The 19,447-nt window shown below is 40.4% G+C and overlaps 1 protein-coding gene across 2 annotated transcripts in view; it reads right to left on the reverse strand.

The window, feature by feature from the left end:
• RASGEF1B (RasGEF domain family member 1B) overlaps window positions 1-19,447 on the reverse strand; it is a 545,446-nt gene that overhangs the window by 342,958 nt on the left and 183,041 nt on the right. For both annotated transcript variants that reach the window (XM_019652195.1, XM_019652196.1), the window contains exon 3: window positions 10,720-10,773. In XM_019652195.1, the coding sequence (XP_019507740.1) occupies window positions 10,720-10,773 (54 nt within the window). The remainder of the gene's footprint in view (window positions 1-10,719; window positions 10,774-19,447) is intronic.

A 19,447-nucleotide genomic window follows, 5' to 3' on the forward strand; every position in this document is an offset into this window, starting at 1 on the left:
AAAAGAAAAAATACTATATATAATATGATTCTGAAATGCCCTTTTGTATGTATAATTTGCAATATTAGTCAACATCCCTCTATTTCTGCTACTCCATTAAACTATTTTGGCAGTCTGGAATTGCTGTGACAAAAATCCATGTTTTATTTGTAGCTCAAAATAGCTCCCCCCCCCCAGGTGTACGTGGGTGTGTGTGTGGGGGGGGAGCTGCTGCTAATTATTACTATTTTAAATATATCCTAAAATGTGTGTTACATGGGCAGTTACGCATGAACCACAGTCTATGAAGGTCATATTCTAGAAACTTTGTTTTCATGCAGATGCAGCTGGGGCAATGAGAGCTCAAAGGAGATTAGAGCAATATATTTCATGACATTTGCCCTTAACTACCTTCCTTCCTATTAGCAATGTTACTGCTGCAGACAGTGACTGTATTATACAATCTATGGATCTAAATGTGCTGTTTACTCTGAAGTGGCAGTGACAACTATAGCAGCTGCTATGAGAGAATAATGGATGCTCTAGCATTGGCAGTGGTATAGTTAGCAGTAAGGCCCAATTCATGAAAATACCCCCCAAAAGGCACGAGGTGATGCTACTGATGGGATTCTGTTACTGTATTTTAAAAATGTATATCACTACTGTCAAATTAAGACCATTACATTTTACTTGCTGTAAATTATACCTCAACAACAACAACAACAAAATGATTATAATGTACTCCTTGATCCTTACTTAGGGTAGGAGATACACAAAACTAGGAAATACATTTCTCCTGGTCTGAAGACTCTTTTCCACAACCAATTTTAATCCTGTAAACTATTACTACTTGGTTTGACCTTGGGTGTGCGTGTTTTTCCCTTTGAAAACTTCAAGATCACAAGGCAATGAATAAAAAATTCCCAGACTAGGGATATAACATGATAACATCATGGAGGAATCACCAATATTCACTTTATTCAATTATCTTCATGGCTACTGCACTGAAGGCAAGGAAGTCCACATTTCCATAGCATTTTGTATTCAACAACCCAAACCCTCCATCCATTGAGATGCCCTCCTTTCAAGGAAGAGAAAAGCCACAAACCCATTCTACCCAAAGTATTCATTTCATCTGGCCCAAATCAAAACTATAACAGATACTCCCCCCAACAGTGATAATGCTAATGGTCAAATGGGGCTCATATTAACATTTAGAAAAGGCAATGAATATATATTTATTTAAGAGACAGGTATATGTTGTATTTTATTCTGTACCTCTAAGCCTGTAATAAGGTATTTTTACCTACCTGTGAATGTTCTAGGTGCTGGCATAAAACACATACCAAGGATAAACTCTTGCCCTTCCTTTCCTTTCCACTTCAAGCCTTCTTCTGGAGGCTTTTGGAGGATTAATACTATGCCAATCTTATGAATTAACAAGCATTATTAAATGTCCACTATGTGGTCAAAATTGTGTCAGGTGCTAGAGATACAGAAATGTATGTTTGTTGTACAATTAGGAAGGTTTTATGTTTCATTTATGAAGAAATGCTTTGCTTCTACAGAGCTAGAACCTATAACAATATTGAACTTGAGTGCACTATAATTATTAAGATTTAGAATTACCAAGAATTAGAGACCCATACAAGGGTATTTCTCCAATGCTACTACAGTTTACTTTTTTCTAAATGATGATGTTAGCCCAAGTCGACTGATGTACTTTCCTTGATATTGTTCCTCTTTTAGAGCAAAGAGGTAAAGTGGGACTCAAAAGCACCAAGGCCCAAATTATTCTCTATAAGTACGGGGGTGGAAATAATAATGAACATCTCTTGCCAAAACATTGTTCTAAGAATTTCACATAGATCCACCTGTTCAATCCTCAGAACAATTCTATAGGCTGATACCATTATTAGTCCCATTTTACACATGAGACCAGTGAGGCACAGAGAGGCTAAGAAAGTTGGGCAAAGTTGTAGAGCTCATGGACAGTGGAGCTGGGACTCCAGTCCCAGAAATTGGTCCCCAGAGCCTGTGCTCTTACCCATACTGCCTCTCAGGAGAGTGGGATTGGAAACTGCAACAATAAAAACCAAAACTGGGCAATGAGTTAAAAGGAGAGCACGTGGAACCCAGAACCCCCTCTCCTTATCCCAAACATTGCAAATGAGTGTTAAGAGATTTCTTTGCTGGGGGAGTGAGAGGCAGAGGAAGGGAGAAAGGAAGGGAGGGAAAGAGTGGGGATCCCCTCTGTTCAAAGTGATACAACTTTCCTTTCCATAAATTAGTGGCCTGTGTTGGCACATATGGAAAAAGGATAAAACTTTTCAAATGTGTGTATATCATCCTTTATTCAGCAGAGAGCCCTACAGCAAGTCAGCAAAAACAGCACTCTGTTGAAAATGAACCTTCAGACCTTCCAAAAAATCTGCTTAAAAAGTAAACAGCATTTAAATTTCCTTGAAATGATGCCCTTCGCTGTGACTGCTCCAGAACACGGAATTCTGGCTTTCTAGGGGGAACTAGGAACTTCCTGAGTGCTGACTGGGTTGATGTGGACTTTGTGCCCTTTCTCAGGGTATGGGAAGAAGCTGTCGTGACCCACCAGCCTGAAAACGCTGCCAAGAGGCTGGGTCATGGGAATCTGCCCAGCCAGCTGTGCGGAGGTCAATGAACGTCGTGGACACATGAAGTCTTGGTCTTTAAAAGAGGAAGCCAGAGATGGTATAGTTTCAAAAGGCTGAGAAACCAACTGTGAGGAAATATCTTAACCACTAATATACTCTCTTTGGCTGTGTTTACCCAGAAACCTATGCATCGACACAGATGAAAAACTTGACTCTTCCAGAAGCCCATTACATTCTATACTCTTAATCACCCTTCCCTGAAGGAAAATGACCTTGTCTATGTGAGGGAGGCATCACTTATGTCTATTAAAAATGAAAACACCAGGGGCGGCCGGATAGTTCAGTTGGTAAGAGCGTGAGCTCTGAACAACAGGGCTGCCAGTTCAATTCCCACATGGGCCAGTAAGCTGCACCAGTAAGCTGCGTCCTCTACAGCTAAGATTGTGAACAACAGCTCAACCTGGAGCTGGGTTGCCGTGGACTGCTGTGAGTTGCCGTGAGCCACCATGAGAAGCGGGTAACCAACTGCCTCAGCTAGGTAGAGCACAATGATCATAATACCAACATGGGCCAGTGAACGGTATCCTCCACAACTAGACTGAGAACTGGGGTGGAGGGCAAGTGGGGGGGGTATTAAAAATAAAAATAAAAACACCACCCAGTGGGCTAAGAGATGACAGGAGCATGTGATCTGCACACTCATACATCACTGGTAATGGTAGAGGGGCCCAAGTCAAAACTGAGGGTTGGATGGAATAGATGGACGTCAACACGGCCACAAAAAAAATCCCAGAAATTACAGCAGCCATCAGTGGATTTCATGTAGGTTCCCATATATTCTAAAACCAGTACTTTTTAGATGATAGGGATACATTTCCTAAATGCCCTCGTTTTTAAAAGTTGTCATTTATATGGGTTAAGATATCAGAAGTCCAGGGTGAGAGAACAGAGAGAGACATTAAGGGAGGGAAACAGAGCCGTCACCCACCGAAACAAGGTACGATAAAGCATCAAAATGGTAGTTGAATTTTTTAAATAATCTCTCCAACCTGGGAAACCTATTTCTATGACACAGACAGGGATTTCAGATGGGCTCTAGGTTACCATATGGAGATGGAAGTTACAGCAGGGTGAAGCACGGCGTTGTGATGGCAAACTGGAAAACCACTGTTTTTCATTTCCAAGTACTTTGTGAAACAAAAATGGCTAACTTTTAACCCACCCCTGGGGTTCATCTTACCCTGACCTTCACTCCATCCATCACCCTCACCTGTCCATCACCCCTAGCCTATCTCTGACCTGTGCCCCAGAGGTGGGAGTCAGGGTCAGAGAAAGGAGCCTTGGGAAAGAGGTGAGGATATATCTGTTTTGCACATAACCTTCAAATTAAAATGCTGGAAGTTCAATATGCTGTGTCAGAATGTCCGTACACAAAAATTGCTGAGTCAACGTATCTGGGTCCAAATATCTTGCGCTGAGAGATGGGAATGTATCAAGGCACAAAGATATAAATATCAAAGGACATAAAACAGGTGGCTGGTAATGTCAAGGAGCATGATTGAGGCTCATTCTCTGCTGCTCATGCACCTGATACACATCCCCCATGTGTCAACTCAACTTAAATGGTGAGGGCTGGAGGGGTTACAGAGGGAAAAAAATCAAAAGATGTGAAATTGGCCTATGCTCTCTCTATGAGTCTGCCTTGAGTTGATTGTGTGTCCTACAGTAAGTCATTTCACATCTTAGCATACTTGTTTTTCCTCTGTAACAAGTTAACAATAACAAACTGCCTTGCAATAGGAGTCATTCAATAAATAATCATGAATGAATTCAGGTACATCCCCTAGATGTTTTTAAGTTTTTCAAATTAAGGAGTGAACTAGTTGCTGGTTGAAAATAAGAACAGGGTTCTTACAATTGCATCAGATGGTACTTAGGAAGTAGGCCTTAGGATATTTGCATCTTTGGTTAAATACAGTAATGCCTCGGTTTGTGAGCATAATTCGTTCTGGAAAAAACTACTCATATTGCAAGACATCACTCATTTATCAAGTTAAAATGTATTATTAGGTTGGTGCAAAAGTAATAGCGGTTTTTACAAAAACCGCTATTACTTTTGCACCAACCTAATAGAAATGTTTGCTCGTCTTGTGGAACACTCGCAAATCAAGTTACTTGCAATCCAAGGTTTTACTGTACTTCAATTACCCCCGTCCTCAGCTAGCCATTAACACCTTAATGTAGTGCAGAAGTTACCTTCATAAATAAAACGTGAATATAAATATTCTTTTCTCAACTCCTATGAAAAAGAAAAAAGCTGCTTTTTAAAACAAAATTGTGCCATAATGCTACACTAACAAACAATCATGTATGCAGTAAATTCATTTATGAAATAAACCTTTATTGAGTTCTCACTACCTGTGGAATATTGTTTTATTATTCCTAACAGAATCAGTCATTGTTGCTCCCCTCCAAGAGCTGATAGTTTAGGGTGAAGCTGTACCCATAAGTATCCAAACCCAATGTCAGAGGAGAGAGCAAAACACTAAAAGCAATGGTTCTGGTGGCCAAGGCCTTGGAGTCACATCCTGGCTCAAACACCTACTACTGGAGTGTCCTCAAGCAAGTTCTTTAATGCTTTATCTGTAAATGATGGTAATATTACCTACCTCGGGAGCTGTTATAAAAATTAAAGGAAATAATCTACGTAAAGCACTTCTCACAGTGCTGAGAACATGATCAACATTTGATGTCGTGTGGTCGCTGTTAGGTGTTACACTTGAAGTAAGCATGAAATGTAATGAACCCAGGAGGTAAAACCATTCATTCTTTTTGTGAAACCAAGGAAGTCTTTGAAAAGGAAGTGACCATGTGAGGGGTCTTTCCATAGAAGAGTGAGTTTTCCAAGCCAACAGGAGAGGGAGAAGAGCATTCCAGGGAGAGGAAACAGTTTGTACACAGGCACAAAGGTATCAAAGCTCAAGGTCTGCAGACTCCGCACCTAGTAGAATGCCAGGAGATGAGGCTGGAGGTAATGGGGATGACTTCTCAAGTTGTGTGTAGAGGAGTTTGGGGTCAATTCTGAATAAAATTTAAATCTCTTCGATGTTTTTAAGTAAAGGTCTGACATGAATAGATGCCTGTTGTTTGTTTTCTGGAAACTAACTCTGGTAGTGTTTTAGAAAATAGAGTGGAGAAGGGAAAAGTTGGTACGAGGAAAGAGCAAGGAGAGAATTGCTACAACCTTCCAAAGGGGGGATAAGGATGCAAAGAAACACATGATGGACAGTTATAGGGGCATTTCAAAATGGAATTAACAGGATTTGATAGTCAGTTGGGTGTGGAAAGGAAAAGAAAGGAGGAAATCAAGGATGACACTGAGGTTATTACCTTAGAATAATGAAGCCATTAACTGAGGTGGTGAACATAACAGAAAAATGTTCAAGATAAGAGAGAATATGTGGAAAAGATCTGTTCACTTTTATACAGGGTCTGTGAGATACCAAGGTAGAAAAGACCTCTAGTCAGTCAGCATCATGGACCTAGGGATCAGAAGAGATTTCATTACTTAGGACACAAATTTGAGAATGAACAGTGAAGACTGCCCAGAGATTGTTAATCTTATGAATGGCCCTTACACATACAAAATATTGTGGAAATATAAACAAATACTATTGAAATAGTATATTTGTGCTGACTCAAGTTAGTTGAATAATCACCCCACCTCCCCACCAAAAAAGAAAAAGAAAAAAAAAATGGGTAGATGAAGTGACCAGAGTTACTTAATGGCATGGCCTTGTTCAGGCTCCCTGCTTCCATCACTCTTATCCACTTGAGTTCTATCCTTTCCTCCTTCCCTTCTATTGTTGAAGAAGATGTATCCCTCCATCTAAGGTTAATTCTGTGCTTTGGCATCCAAAGTCTTCAATCTTCTTAAGGACTTCACTCAAGGGATTGTCCCCTCTCTTTTCTTAAATCCTTACCTTTTCCCTTTCTATTGTCTTATTTCTAACAGCATTTAAACACACATGCTCAAATCTATCCCATCCTAATGACCTTTCCTCAATCCCCTTACACTCCTCCAAATACTCATCTGTCTCCTTCCTTTTGAAACAAATTATTTTAAAGAAGACACTATTCTATCATTTCTATTTCCTTCCTCACTCAAGCCTAAAATGGCTGCAGTCTGGCTTTTGCACCCATCACTTTGATCTCACCAAAACCAACAATGACCTACGGTATTGATAAACCCAAAGGATACACTTCAATCCTTATTTTACTTAACCTCTCAACAACAATTTTGATACTATTGACTATTTTTTATTGACCTCATTTCTGTGAGATCACATTCTTCTGGTTTCTTCCAACCTCCATGGCTCTATCTTCCCACTTTCCATCACAGGCTCATAGTCTTCTCACAGCCCTTATAGATCAGTGCGCCTCAGGGTTCTTATAAACCCTCCTCCTCTTCACTCTACATGCCATCGCTGGGTGATCTAATCCATTCCTACTCTTTCAATCATTCTCTATATGCATATTCCTCCCATATTCATATCTCCAGCCCACACTGCTTTCCTGAACTATAAACCTGCATGCCCAGATGCTGGCTGGTCATCCTTACTAGGAGATTTTACAGACACCACAAAGTCGCAAATTTGACATGTATCAGTCTAAACTCATCAACTTCCTCCCTAAACCTGTTGATCTCAGAAAAACACACTGCTATTCTGCCGGTTGCCCTTGCCAGAAATCAGGGAATCATCCTTAGCTACTTCCTCTCCCATATATCCAAACTATTATCATATATGCTGCTGATTTTTATCACCTAAATATCTGTTGCTCTCACTGCCATTATTATGATCCCTGCCACTACCATCTCTCACCCAGATTATAGCCTTATACCTAGACTGCATATCTAAAATCTTGCTTCTTCTGTCCTCCAGTAGCCAAGTAATCATAAAATGAAAATCATGTCATGTCACACACACCTACCTTCCTAAGTTCAAAGTCCTTTAAAAATTTCATGTTACTTTTACAATAAATCTAAAATTTAATATGGCTTTAAAAGGCCCTCCACAATCAGGCTTCCTTTATTCTCACTGTTCACCATTCTCTATTTCAAGCTAATTTCCAGACCTTCTGAACATTTTATGGTTCTCCGCCTCTCACCTCCAGCCTTTCACACGTGCTGTTTTTCTGCCTCCAACGTCTCCACCTTGGTCAAATCCCATTCATTCCTTGGGTATATGTGTGAAGGTCACTTCTTCAGGGAAGTTTCCCCTGATCTGTAGATTAGGTGAGAGTCTCCTAGTATATGATCTCATAAAATCCCCACTTAAAAATACCATATTGTTCATCACAATTTCTCTATCACAATCAGGATGTCATTCATCAGAATTTTACATGTTTAATGACTGTAAGTTCTATGAGGGTAAGATGATATATGACTTGTTCACCATATATTCCAGGGAATCATCCTTAATTACTTCCTCTCCCATATATCCAAACTATTATCACATACTGTTGATTTTATATGTCACATAGCAGGTGCTCAGTGAACATTTGTTAACTGACTGGGTGGATAAATGGATGTATGGAAGTAAAGTCATGGAGACTGGCTATGCTACTCTAATTTGCACATGACATATAGCTGAGAGAGGTAGTAAATAATCTGGATGACAGAACAGATTTATAAAGTACCTTGATTGATCCAAAAAATTTTTTTAAGATTTTATTGGGGAATTGAGGGAGGGGAACAGCGTTGGGGAATTGGGGAAGGGGAACAGACAAGTTTTTGTCCTTTTGTTCTTCAGTCTAGTTGTGGAGAACATTGTTTCACTGGCCCAAGTTGGCACCATCATTGCGCTCTTCCCGGGTGAGGCAGATCAGTCGCCAGCTTCTGGATGGCTGCTCACTGTGGTGGCTGGCCACTCATGCTGGCTGCTGGCTACATACGATAGCCCATGGCAACCCACTGCCACAGGGGCTGCAGCCTACGCTGTCGCCAGTGACTCACGGCAGCCCAGCTCCAGGTTGAGCTGTTGTTCAGCATCTTAGCTGTGGAGGGCAGTGTCACTGGCCCTCATATGTGGGATCCAATCCGGGGCCCTCTGGCATCCCAAGCCAGCTCTTAACCATCATGCCACTTGGCCAGCCCGAAATTTTTTAAATGAATAAAAATAAACATAATAATCAAAGAATTACTTACATAAATTTAAAAGAGTATCATGTTTTAACAGCAACTCATGCAAAAATGTCTTAAAGGCATGTAAAAGGACTTTAAATTTCACATGAACAACAGAAGGTTATGGCTTTTGAACAGAAACTGATGCCATCTTGCACTATATTAGTAGAATATGAGCACTATAGTCAAGAAAGTCTACAGCTCATCCTGTCATCATAGCCCATGCTTTATACTGTGCCTGGCATACATCAAGTATGTAGACAAAACTTGTGGAACAATGAGTGAAAAATCCCATAGAGCTTTTGCCAAGTGGAAAACATGTGGAGAATGATACATAATTCTTGACATTGGTAATGAAGACTACGAAGAAGAAGATAACCTAATCTAAAAGCAGTAATAATGATAATAGCTAATACAGCACTTACTATGTGTTGGGCACCTTTCTAAGCACTTTAAGTATATTAACTCGTCTACCATATAAGGTAGGTACAATTATGATCCTCATTTTACAGATGATAAAAGTGAGGTACAGATAGGTTATGTAACCAACTGAATGTCACACAAGTAGTAAGTGGCAGAGCCACGTTTCATCACCAGACAGCCATCTCCTAACAGTCCATGCCTTTGGAAATCAACCATATCAATGGCTTATTAGAAATAAAGAAGGAAAATCATTAGCCTAATGATGGAGTGGGGAGACATTTCAGAAAAAAAAAAACATTTAACTGACTTCATACTTAAATAACTAGGCAGAAATAAAAAAGAGGCAGATACTGGCTTAGTAAAATGAAGAACTCTAACACTGTCTCACTAGTGAAGAGTTAGGCTCATGAAGTTCCCTGTCAATAAAATATTCAGGTAGAGGCTAGAAGCATCTATACATGATCACCAATGACAGTCCCACTCTGGGGAAAAGGTGAGACTAGGGAATCCCAAAAGTCCCTACATTCTAAGAGCACTGCATGGACCTCACTCTAGGGGAGCCAAGGACAAGACAAACATAGGGGAACTCAAACAAGATGGAGATTTAATAAGCAATAAAAAAACTACTGAGATAATAAAATGAATGACATTCAGAACAGTGGGCTCTCACACCACTTTCAAGATCAAGATCCCTACTACCTATTTCTATCTCAAGAAAATTCAGGAACGGAAACAGCATAGCAAACCATGTCATGGTGTAAAATCCTAAGAGATGCCGAGTAATATATGAGGCACTGGTCAACTCGTTATGCACCTGGTTTGCCGTATCAGTAGACGGTGTCAAAGAATTTATTTGCATTGTTTGGACTGTGAAATCACTTCTTTCCCCTCAAGAAGGAGATCTAGTTAAACCCGAGATGAAAGAGGTGAATGAAAGTACCCCCTGGATGGTAAAGGCCAGGAATTCGACACGCTGCTACTGCAACAGCGGCAGCCTTCAGAAGTGAGCCATTACAGGGCTGTCTTCCGTCAGATGCTAGCGAGGCTAATCCTTCTGCAAAGCATGACAGCTCCTCAAACTTGACTGTGATGAATCCAAACCAGGTTTTTATGCTGGACAATCAGTTTACTTTCCAAATACAAAATCATGTTTATCCTGTATTGGGTGTAAGTTTATTAGATTTAAATTTGCAAACAAAGATATAGATGCCTGCCATGCAGCTAGTCTTGGACTCCCTTGAGGCTCATCTTGTAAAAATAAAATGTCAGATCAAACAGCAAGATAGAAATATATGGAACCAGAGCTTCTGTGTATATATATATATATATATATATATATATAGGCTGTCAAATGATACAGAGTTTTCCCCTCCTTAAAGAGAAACATTCAAATTTCCATCTCTGAACATTCTCATTGGTACCACAGCTTTTCAAATGAATGTCATCAGCTCTGAAGCCTTTATTACTCTCACGGCAGACTGGAATTCTCAGAGGCTGACTCACCTTTTTGCAGTCAGACAAGGACTTCTCACTGGCCAATGTGCTGAAAACAGTGGTCTGTAAAACAGGAAGGTAAGAGACACGTTAGAACTATCAAAGTGTAATGATACTGACCTGGCCCTGTGTATCTCCAACCCAAAGTGGCTACCGTTTCCTGTGACCTTGCTGATTTCTCTGAATTTTAGAAAGTGTCTGTCCTTCATTGTTCCTATGGACACCCCTCACAATTTGGAACATTTATTATTGGTCAACAATGATCCAGGGAGGTGAAGACTCTTATTTATCTTCATGTCACAAACAAGGTAACTGTAGCAGTTAGGTTAACTGTCAAAGATCATATGCCTTGGAAATAGTTAGATCAGGAATCAAAGACAAATAGTCTGACTCCAAAACCCACCTACCGAATCACAGACGATACTTTCACTTTATCTTAAAGAAATATGTCCAAAATGTGAAATGCCAAAATCTTTCAAATGACACCTTTTTATGAGCCTGAGTGCGGTTGTGGAGCTTCTCCTCCCGATTCAAGAGGTTTGTGAGTCTGAACAGCAGTGCCTGGGCTAGCCATCTCATTTCTACTTTTAGCATCCTCATCCTCCCTGTGACTGACGTGTGTGTGTGTGTGTGTGTGTGTGTGTGTGTGTGTGTTTTCTTGGTCTCATGAACCACTAAAAAGGCACTTTGGTATTCAAGTCTACTTGAAATTTACAAGCAAGTTTGTTTCTTTTGGATTATCCTATAGAGAGGTCAATGGAACTATCCATGGCTAGCCACATAAATAGAATTGAAATATTTTTCAGTAAACCTTTCTTTTTCTTTAATTACAAAACTAATATATGCTTATATTCTTAATCAGTGAATCCCCATTTTAAGCTATCTTCCTGAGGTAACCAATAATAATTTTGTATTTATTCTTCCACATTTTCTCTATTTTTATGAAATATATTATACAGTATGTAATTCCATGTATTAGATATTAATTATATGTATTATATTACATAATTTCCTTCTTTTTTGAGATCATACCATCCTACTAAGACTATACTATCAATACGTTCCCAGGTTAGTTCATACAGACTGATTCATTCTTCTTAGTAGCTGCATAGCATTCCATAATACGGATATCCCATACTTTATGTATGTTTTCCTTTATTGATGGATATTTGGTGGTTTCCAGGATTTTATTCTTTTTTGTTGGTTTTGTTTGTTATAAACCATGCTGCAACAAATATCGTGTGTGTGTGTGTGTGTGTGTATAAACTTTCTCCCACTCTCTCCTAATATATCATAGAAATATTTATCACCTCACCTAGAGTTTTGTTTCATTTGGGACAAGCACTAGAGAAAGTTAAGAATCTGAGCCAACACATATTCTGGCCCAAAATAATATATGCAGTATTAAAGTACAGAAAACACAGGTGTGGATATACATATCCCCAAAAAACATCTTTAACGAAGAAAAAATAAGTGTAAAGTTTAGGTTGGGTGTGATCTTTAAATTTGATTTGCTGGAAGTTTTTGTGTTTTCATTTTGTTTATGAGAGAAGGGATACATGTTGTGTAGAATGTTTGAATTAAAAAGAAAAAAAAGGCTGGGCTGGTCAAGTGGCTCAGTTGATTAAGAGCGCGAGCTCTGAGCAACAGGGTCGCCAGTTCAATTCCCACATGGGCCAGTGAGCTGTGCCAGAGCTGAGCTGCCACTGAGCTGCCAACAGGTGGCAGGATGGCTCAGCTGGTGAGAGCATGTGCTCCTAACATCAAAGTTGCCAGTTCGACTCCCGCATGGGATGGTGGGCTACGCCCACTGGCAACTAAGATTGAACACGGCACCTTGAGCTGAGCAACTAAGACTGAACACGGCTCCTTGAGCTGAGCGGCCGGATGGTGACTGGACTTTGAGCAGAGCTAGCTGCACCCTCCACAACTAAGATTGAAGGACAACAACTTGGCTGTTCCCCTTCCCCAATTCCCCAATAAAATTAAAAAAAAAAAAGGAAAGAAAAGAAAAGGACAGAAGCGTTTTGGTGGTGGAAGAGGGAAGGCAAAGTTCAAAAAAAGAAGGAAAAGTTCATAAAAACAAACACAGCAGAATTCTCAAGAAAAATAGTGACTCCCGTAAACAAACAGCCATCTTTACTCAAAGAAAATGAGGGCATGTGACTCATTCTTATCATAATTGATCCCACCAACCTAATTTCAACCTGGACAAACATCAGCCCTTGCTGACAGAACCAGGTATAGTCCTGGAAGTTCCATGCCATCTTGTCCTTTGCTGCTGCCAGGGGTATCTAAGTTTCTCTCTTTTCTGTATTCCTTGGAGATGTAAAGAAAGATATCCTTGCTTGTTGTTCAAAGATTGGGTCAGTAAGGAGACAGAGAAAAGCCAAAGAAACAGACAGCTCTCACATGCTACAGTGAACCACTCCACCTGCAATCTTCTCATCAAATGCCTTCCTCATGACCTTTCACTTGATGCATTTGTGAAAGGTCATGAGGAAGGCATTTGATGGGAAGATTGCCTTTCTCATGAAGGCAATCATGAAGGAAGTCCCCCTCAATGTTCACTCTCAGAGTTCTGCTCCAGGAAGGTAACACCCAACAAGACTTGGTCATTGCTGTGGCCCCAGTACCTAGCCCAGTGCCTAAGACAAACATGGTATCCAATTAATACGCATTGAATGAATACAAAAGAAAAAACAAAAGAAAACAAAAGACACCAGGTAAAACTTCATTTCTTATCCCAAAACACTGTTTTGGAAACATGATGCTGGAAAAGCAGCCTCACATATAACAGCATTACAAAGTAAAGGCAAGAGAACAAGAGAAAAGAATCTTGAATAGTAGTAAAATAGAGTTTCTCTGTATTTAGTTTATGTCTATTGTCTGTTATCCACTTGGTTTGGCTAAATCAATGTCAGGCCTATGAACATTCTGGACTGGATAATTCTTTGTTATGGGGTTGTGTGCATTGTGCTGTGCACTGAAGGATGTTTTATAGCATCCCTGGTCTCTGCCCTCCAGATGCCAGTAGATCATACCTTTCCCTATGTCAGTCATGACAACCAAAACTGTCTCCAGAGACCTTGCCAAAAAATCTCTGGGGGGTGGGGGGAGGCAAAATCACCCCCAGGTGAGAACAAATGTTCTAAACTCTAAAGGAGCTAGTTATGAAAATAATCCTGATTCCCGGTCTAATGCAACAAAATGTCTTTCCAGGAAACTGAAGTCTAATGGTGGAATTTCTCTTTTTGTCCATGATTTCAAGTCTCATTTTCTGTTCTAAGTGGATGTAAAAATCAGGGGAGGACCCAAATTCAAGCAATTGAAGACTGTGTGGGGGCAACCTGAGAGGCTAACTGCATTTTTAACTAAGTTTAAGATTAACCACTGGGGAGAGTAAATTAAGGAACATTTCTAACAAGTCAGACATTACTGGGGCTATAGCCCCAGGGTAAATGATCTTTGAAATTAAACAATACCACTCAACCTACAAGAACAGTGTCAGGTAATCTGAGAAAACATGTTGAAGGAGAAATGAGAGTCAGAGATAGGTGAAATTGTCCTCCCTAAAAAAAATTAACATGATTAGCTCTAAATATTACATTTACAGAAAGGAACCACTTGAGCCAAGTGACAAATGTATGGTGAAATCTCAGTACCTAGCTAGAATGAGTATAAAAGAGGTATGACATGGGTCAGCGAGAGTCCATATCCGTAATTTGGCCATTTTCTAAGGGGATTTTACTTATATGCTTGGTCAGTCTTATTTTGTTCCCATCTAAAGACTTTAACTGGCATTCTAGTTCTCTAATTGCAGCAATTGTGAATGACTTTGGGTGGGCTTTCTAAACCTTCCATAACATGTTCGCTTTAATTACTGAAAATGAAAGACTCAAGGGATGATGACTTACCCATGCTGTGACCTTCTTGATTGTTGCATCAATATTTTTCTACTAAAGAGGAAACTCCTCATGAGTCCCCTCCACCAAAGTTATAGGATGCTGCATTTGTCACAGCAGCGCAAGCACAATGAAGCACAGGACTTTTTTTAGAACACTGACTTCTAAACCTGTTGCCAGGGTGACCAGCATGGGGCAAACAACACTATACAGGGACAGTTGTAGCAATTTCTCAAAATGAATCTAGAATGGTGAGGCTCCACTATCATCCATTTGTATACTGATGCCTGAAACTTCACTTATTGGAGCTCTGTTTTTAGCATAAGGCTTTGAATCCCAATAGACAAACCCTGGAGGGATGTGGATGCGAGGGTGTAAGAGTCAGTGCAAAGGGGGTAACTAGAAATTTCATGTGTTATAATCCGCTGGTCTGTTAACACCTTAGAGGGAATGAGTTTATCAGATCCTTTCCTACAAGAAGTTTTTTGGTTTTTTAAAAATAATTTCAAAAGCAGATTTAACAGGAAATGAAGACTTATATCATGAGGACACTGGACACTCACTGGTGATGGGAAGAGATGAAAGACACAGATCGCAGGTTAGGCTCCCTACAAAGCAAACTATGACATGGAGATGGACACGTAGGAAGTTTATTAGGGAGTGATCTTGGGATCTCCAGGGTAGAAGGGAAGGGAAGGGTGCAGGTCCGAGCAAAGAAAGAAGTTGAGCTATGGTACAAATTCAACAAAGCTCTCAGCCAACCAAACAGGAAAATCTGAGCCTGGGACAGACCTGTCCCAAGCTGGGATGAGAGGAAGAACTGCCATGGGGAGGGGGCATGACCCTGGGCAAGATGACTCTTTTAAGCCAAAGGCAACTTCCTGGGAGGGCTGACAGCTGAGGGCAGTGGGCAGGCAGCACGCCTAGCAACAGGGAGATCTGTATGGAGCAGTGCTGCATTCACTACAACACACTTCATTTTGACACAGCTTCACCAAGGGCAAACACTTGCTGTGGCTGACTTACTCTAGTTGAACCTGACCCCTTATTAGAACTTAAAATCTTGCTAGTCTTTATGAAAGAGGAGTTGGGCAGATAAACAAATGGACCACTTGCTCAGGAGTCTGGCTGTTTAATTTTTATCGCTTCTTAACAGACCTCCCTGTAAGCTTAAGATGGATCTCTGGCCTTGAGGTCATGAGTTCATTATGAAACGAGGAAACCTATACTCATTTCCTTTTAGGTCATGAGAGCCCTGGCTCATTTAGAGAAAATGGGCCTAATTTTATCAGGGACACATTTGGAAAACCAATGAGTATACCACCTACTTCTTCCCTCCATCCAATGAGGAAAGAAAATTTGACTGAATAGCACGGCCAGCTCTTGATTATCTACAGAGGTAGAGAGAGTTTTATGAGTGATCCACAAAAGTATAACTTATAAGATGTCTTTACATTAAATAATGGTTAATTTTGAAGACTTAAGTGCTTAAACATGTCTTCCTTAAATTAATATTAACAACCATTTGTAGAAATATTCCAAGTGTGCAGAAAGGCCAGAGCAACCCAGAAGGAAGAGCGATGTGGGATAACAACTGACACTGAAAGGCCATGGCCAGAGAACCCAAATGGAGGGTCAGTGATTCACAGTTCATCCAGTCCAGCCTACAAAAAGAAACTTCTGGAAGGGTTGCTGCTTCCCCAAGTCTCACTGGTGGGAGTGTTTTGCAAAGTGATTGTGCACTGAAAAGAGACTCCATATATTCTATACTCCTTTTTATGGGAGAGTTTCCCTCTGAGGGTTATTACAATGTTGTTTTGTTCCCACTAAGTTAGGTTTAGAAAAAGAAGCAGAAATAGATATACCCTATGTCTACTAAGCCAATTTCTGCTATGTAATGTCTATAACTAAGATTTATATTTTAAAAACAGCAAACATATGACACTTACTTGATTAAACTGGAACAAAGCAGGGTACAAAAGAAGAGAATTGCTTAAGTATTGGGTTATAAGAAGGAATTCAGAAACTGAATCTCTGAGATAGATGGTAATATTATGAAATTTTATTTCAAGCACCAGTTGTTCGTGTGTGTGTGTGTGTGTGTGTGTGTGTGTGTGTGTGTGTGTGTGTTTCACTCTCAGCCAGATACCACCAAACAGTAGCCAGCTAGTTTTGATAAATGGTCGAATGCAGTTGAAAGCTAAGAACCATGTAAAGGAATGATGGCTGTGTAAAGCATTTTCATTTGATACCTGCAATTTGCACCCCACAGACATGCTGGATGATTTCTTACTCATTGATAGATGTCAGGACTAGACCTACTCATATTACTAACAATCTGGAAGTCTCTTCCACTTGAATCAATGGGTCCCAAAAGTGCATACTACTTGGATGCTTTCTTAGACATTTTAGTCAGCCAATTTTAGGATGTCTAGTATGAATTTCCATTTGGTCTTCACATTTAGTAGATTAGTATTGATACAGGTACACTGAAAATAGTGGCATCCCTCCAGGCAAAGTGTGGCATTCATATTTATTTTTTTAAAACTGCATAATTATAAAAATACAACCAGCTCAAGAAAAAAAATTATACCCCTGAATAAATGATGAAATTATAGTGTTTTCCTGTAGCCCATGAATACTGAAAATTTCAATTAACCAAGTGAAAAGCCATTGAATGTGCCAGCAGGATTTATATCCCAGACTAATGACCATCATCTGCATCCTATTTAGATAATGAAGGTTTGGAACACTTGTGGATAATTAAGGGAAAGCTGATGGGAGGAAATTTGAACCATGGAAAGATCAAATCTATTTATGTCTGCATTTAAAACTAAACATATCTAATAGTGCACTCAATCAAGGCATAATGTCTGTTCATTTGGGATAAGATTGATGCTCATGAGTTAAGTAGGCAGGTTAGTTCCCCAAACATGAAATTAATTCCTCATTCATTCACTCATTCATTCATTCACTCATTCATTCAATAAATACGTATTGAACTCCTGCCATGTGCTTCTGCCCTGTGTGTGGATCACCACAACAGCACCATGATTTCCTTAATGTTTTTCCCACCATTTTCCCTCTTCCACTTCAAGTTTACAGCTCTGGGTTTCACTTTCCCGAAGTAACTACTGTCCATCCACCTGTCTGTCATGACAACCATGGCATAGCTGCAATCCAGGGGCATGACAGGCAAGGACAGGGTGGGCAACAGAGCACCTGGCTTATCCTGAGACCTGGCAGGGCACCTAAGGGGTGAGCCTCAAACTCATTAATAGGTGGGCATTCATGTGACAAAATCAAAATCTAGAGGGAAGACAACACCTGGTGACCAGGTAGCCAGAACAGAAATCAAGTTTAGTGGAGCTCTACTGAATCTCACCGATTGTTCATCAGCCATCTCATTCAACTGTTATTACCCCACTCAAGTAGGGAGCACCTTCAAACCCACTCTCTGGACTCGCACCATAACCTCCAACATGCTTGTGTTTAACAAAGGTGATACTTCCAAGACCTGTGCACCTAGGACCTCTGTCAATGCTGAAAACGGCACTCCTATCAGGCAGGCATGTTGTAGGAAGTCAACTGAAGGTGGTGACAACTCCATCTTAGGTGCACATGTTTGTGTCTTTCAGAATCACTCCCATGTGTGAAAGGAAGGCCAGGTAAAAAACCATCAGCAAAATCAGAGCCTACACATACCCAGTTCGCATAACTATCAAAGCCAGGGGGTCGCAAATGATAGTGGCATGAGCACCACCTGGGGATCTTGTTAAAACCCTCAGATGTTCTGATTCAGGAGGCTTGGGGTGGGGCCTGAGAACTTGCATTTCTAACACATGTGGAGTAAGGGTGATGCTCCAAGTCTGAGAACCAAACCTTGAGAACCAGTGGTCTCAGGTATACCCAAAGCAAGCAAACAGGAATGACAACTATGCCTTTTCTGACCTCACAAAAGAAGAAAAAGTATCTTTGACTAGAATTTCCATAGCATAATTTTAATTAGTAACAATACCTATAATACCCACTGACATTTATGTAAAACTCCCAATTTCTAGAGCCCCTTGACACACATTCTTTCACTTGAACTTCCAAACAACTCTATAAAGTAGTCACTATACCTATTTTATAACACTAAGGAACAGAGAGGTTAAGTGGCTTGCTCATTTTCCTGACTAGTAAGTGGTCGGTCAAAACCGAGACTCAAGTCATTGCCTTCGGAAGTATTTCTAGTGTAGAATGTGCTATGAGAATTGTACTCTGGCATCATCAGAGTAGAATATGACATTCAGTTAAAAACTAACAGTGTGAGCTGGCATTAGTCTCATCATATCAACGTGAAAGGTGCTTTACTAATAAATTAATATTAATTTCTTCTTAGCATCATTTATAAAAGCTAAGGAGCCTTTGTGTTCATAGCCAATTTTTAAAAAAATCGATGAAAATGTTCTACGTAGACCAGAAACTGAGAAATGTATATAAAATCCAGATACAAAGCGAGGGTCTGCAGCAAAATGAACCCTGGGAAGAGAATGCCATTGGGGAAGAAGTGTTACTTTGTAGACCGGTTCTGCCTTCCTGCAGGGAGTGGATCGTTGATGTTTCCACCAGGTGAGTAGCTTTGGAGTAGGTAACCTGTGGGAAGCTCTGAATCTGCAGGGAGCAGAAGGAACTCCACGGTTTAGAAACTGTACAGAGTGAAACAACAGGACCCGAGGATGCTGTCCCCAAACCAAGACCCCCACAAAGAGGACAAACCGCCTCTCTTGGCTGTGTCCTCACACCCCTGACCCTGGGGAGGAGGATCCTATGGTACCAGCGAGACACTG

Source organism: Hipposideros armiger, unplaced genomic scaffold (genome assembly GCF_001890085.2).
Source record: "Hipposideros armiger isolate ML-2016 unplaced genomic scaffold, ASM189008v1 scaffold_175, whole genome shotgun sequence".
In the NCBI taxonomy this organism is placed as follows: Eukaryota; Metazoa; Chordata; class Mammalia; order Chiroptera; family Hipposideridae; genus Hipposideros; species Hipposideros armiger.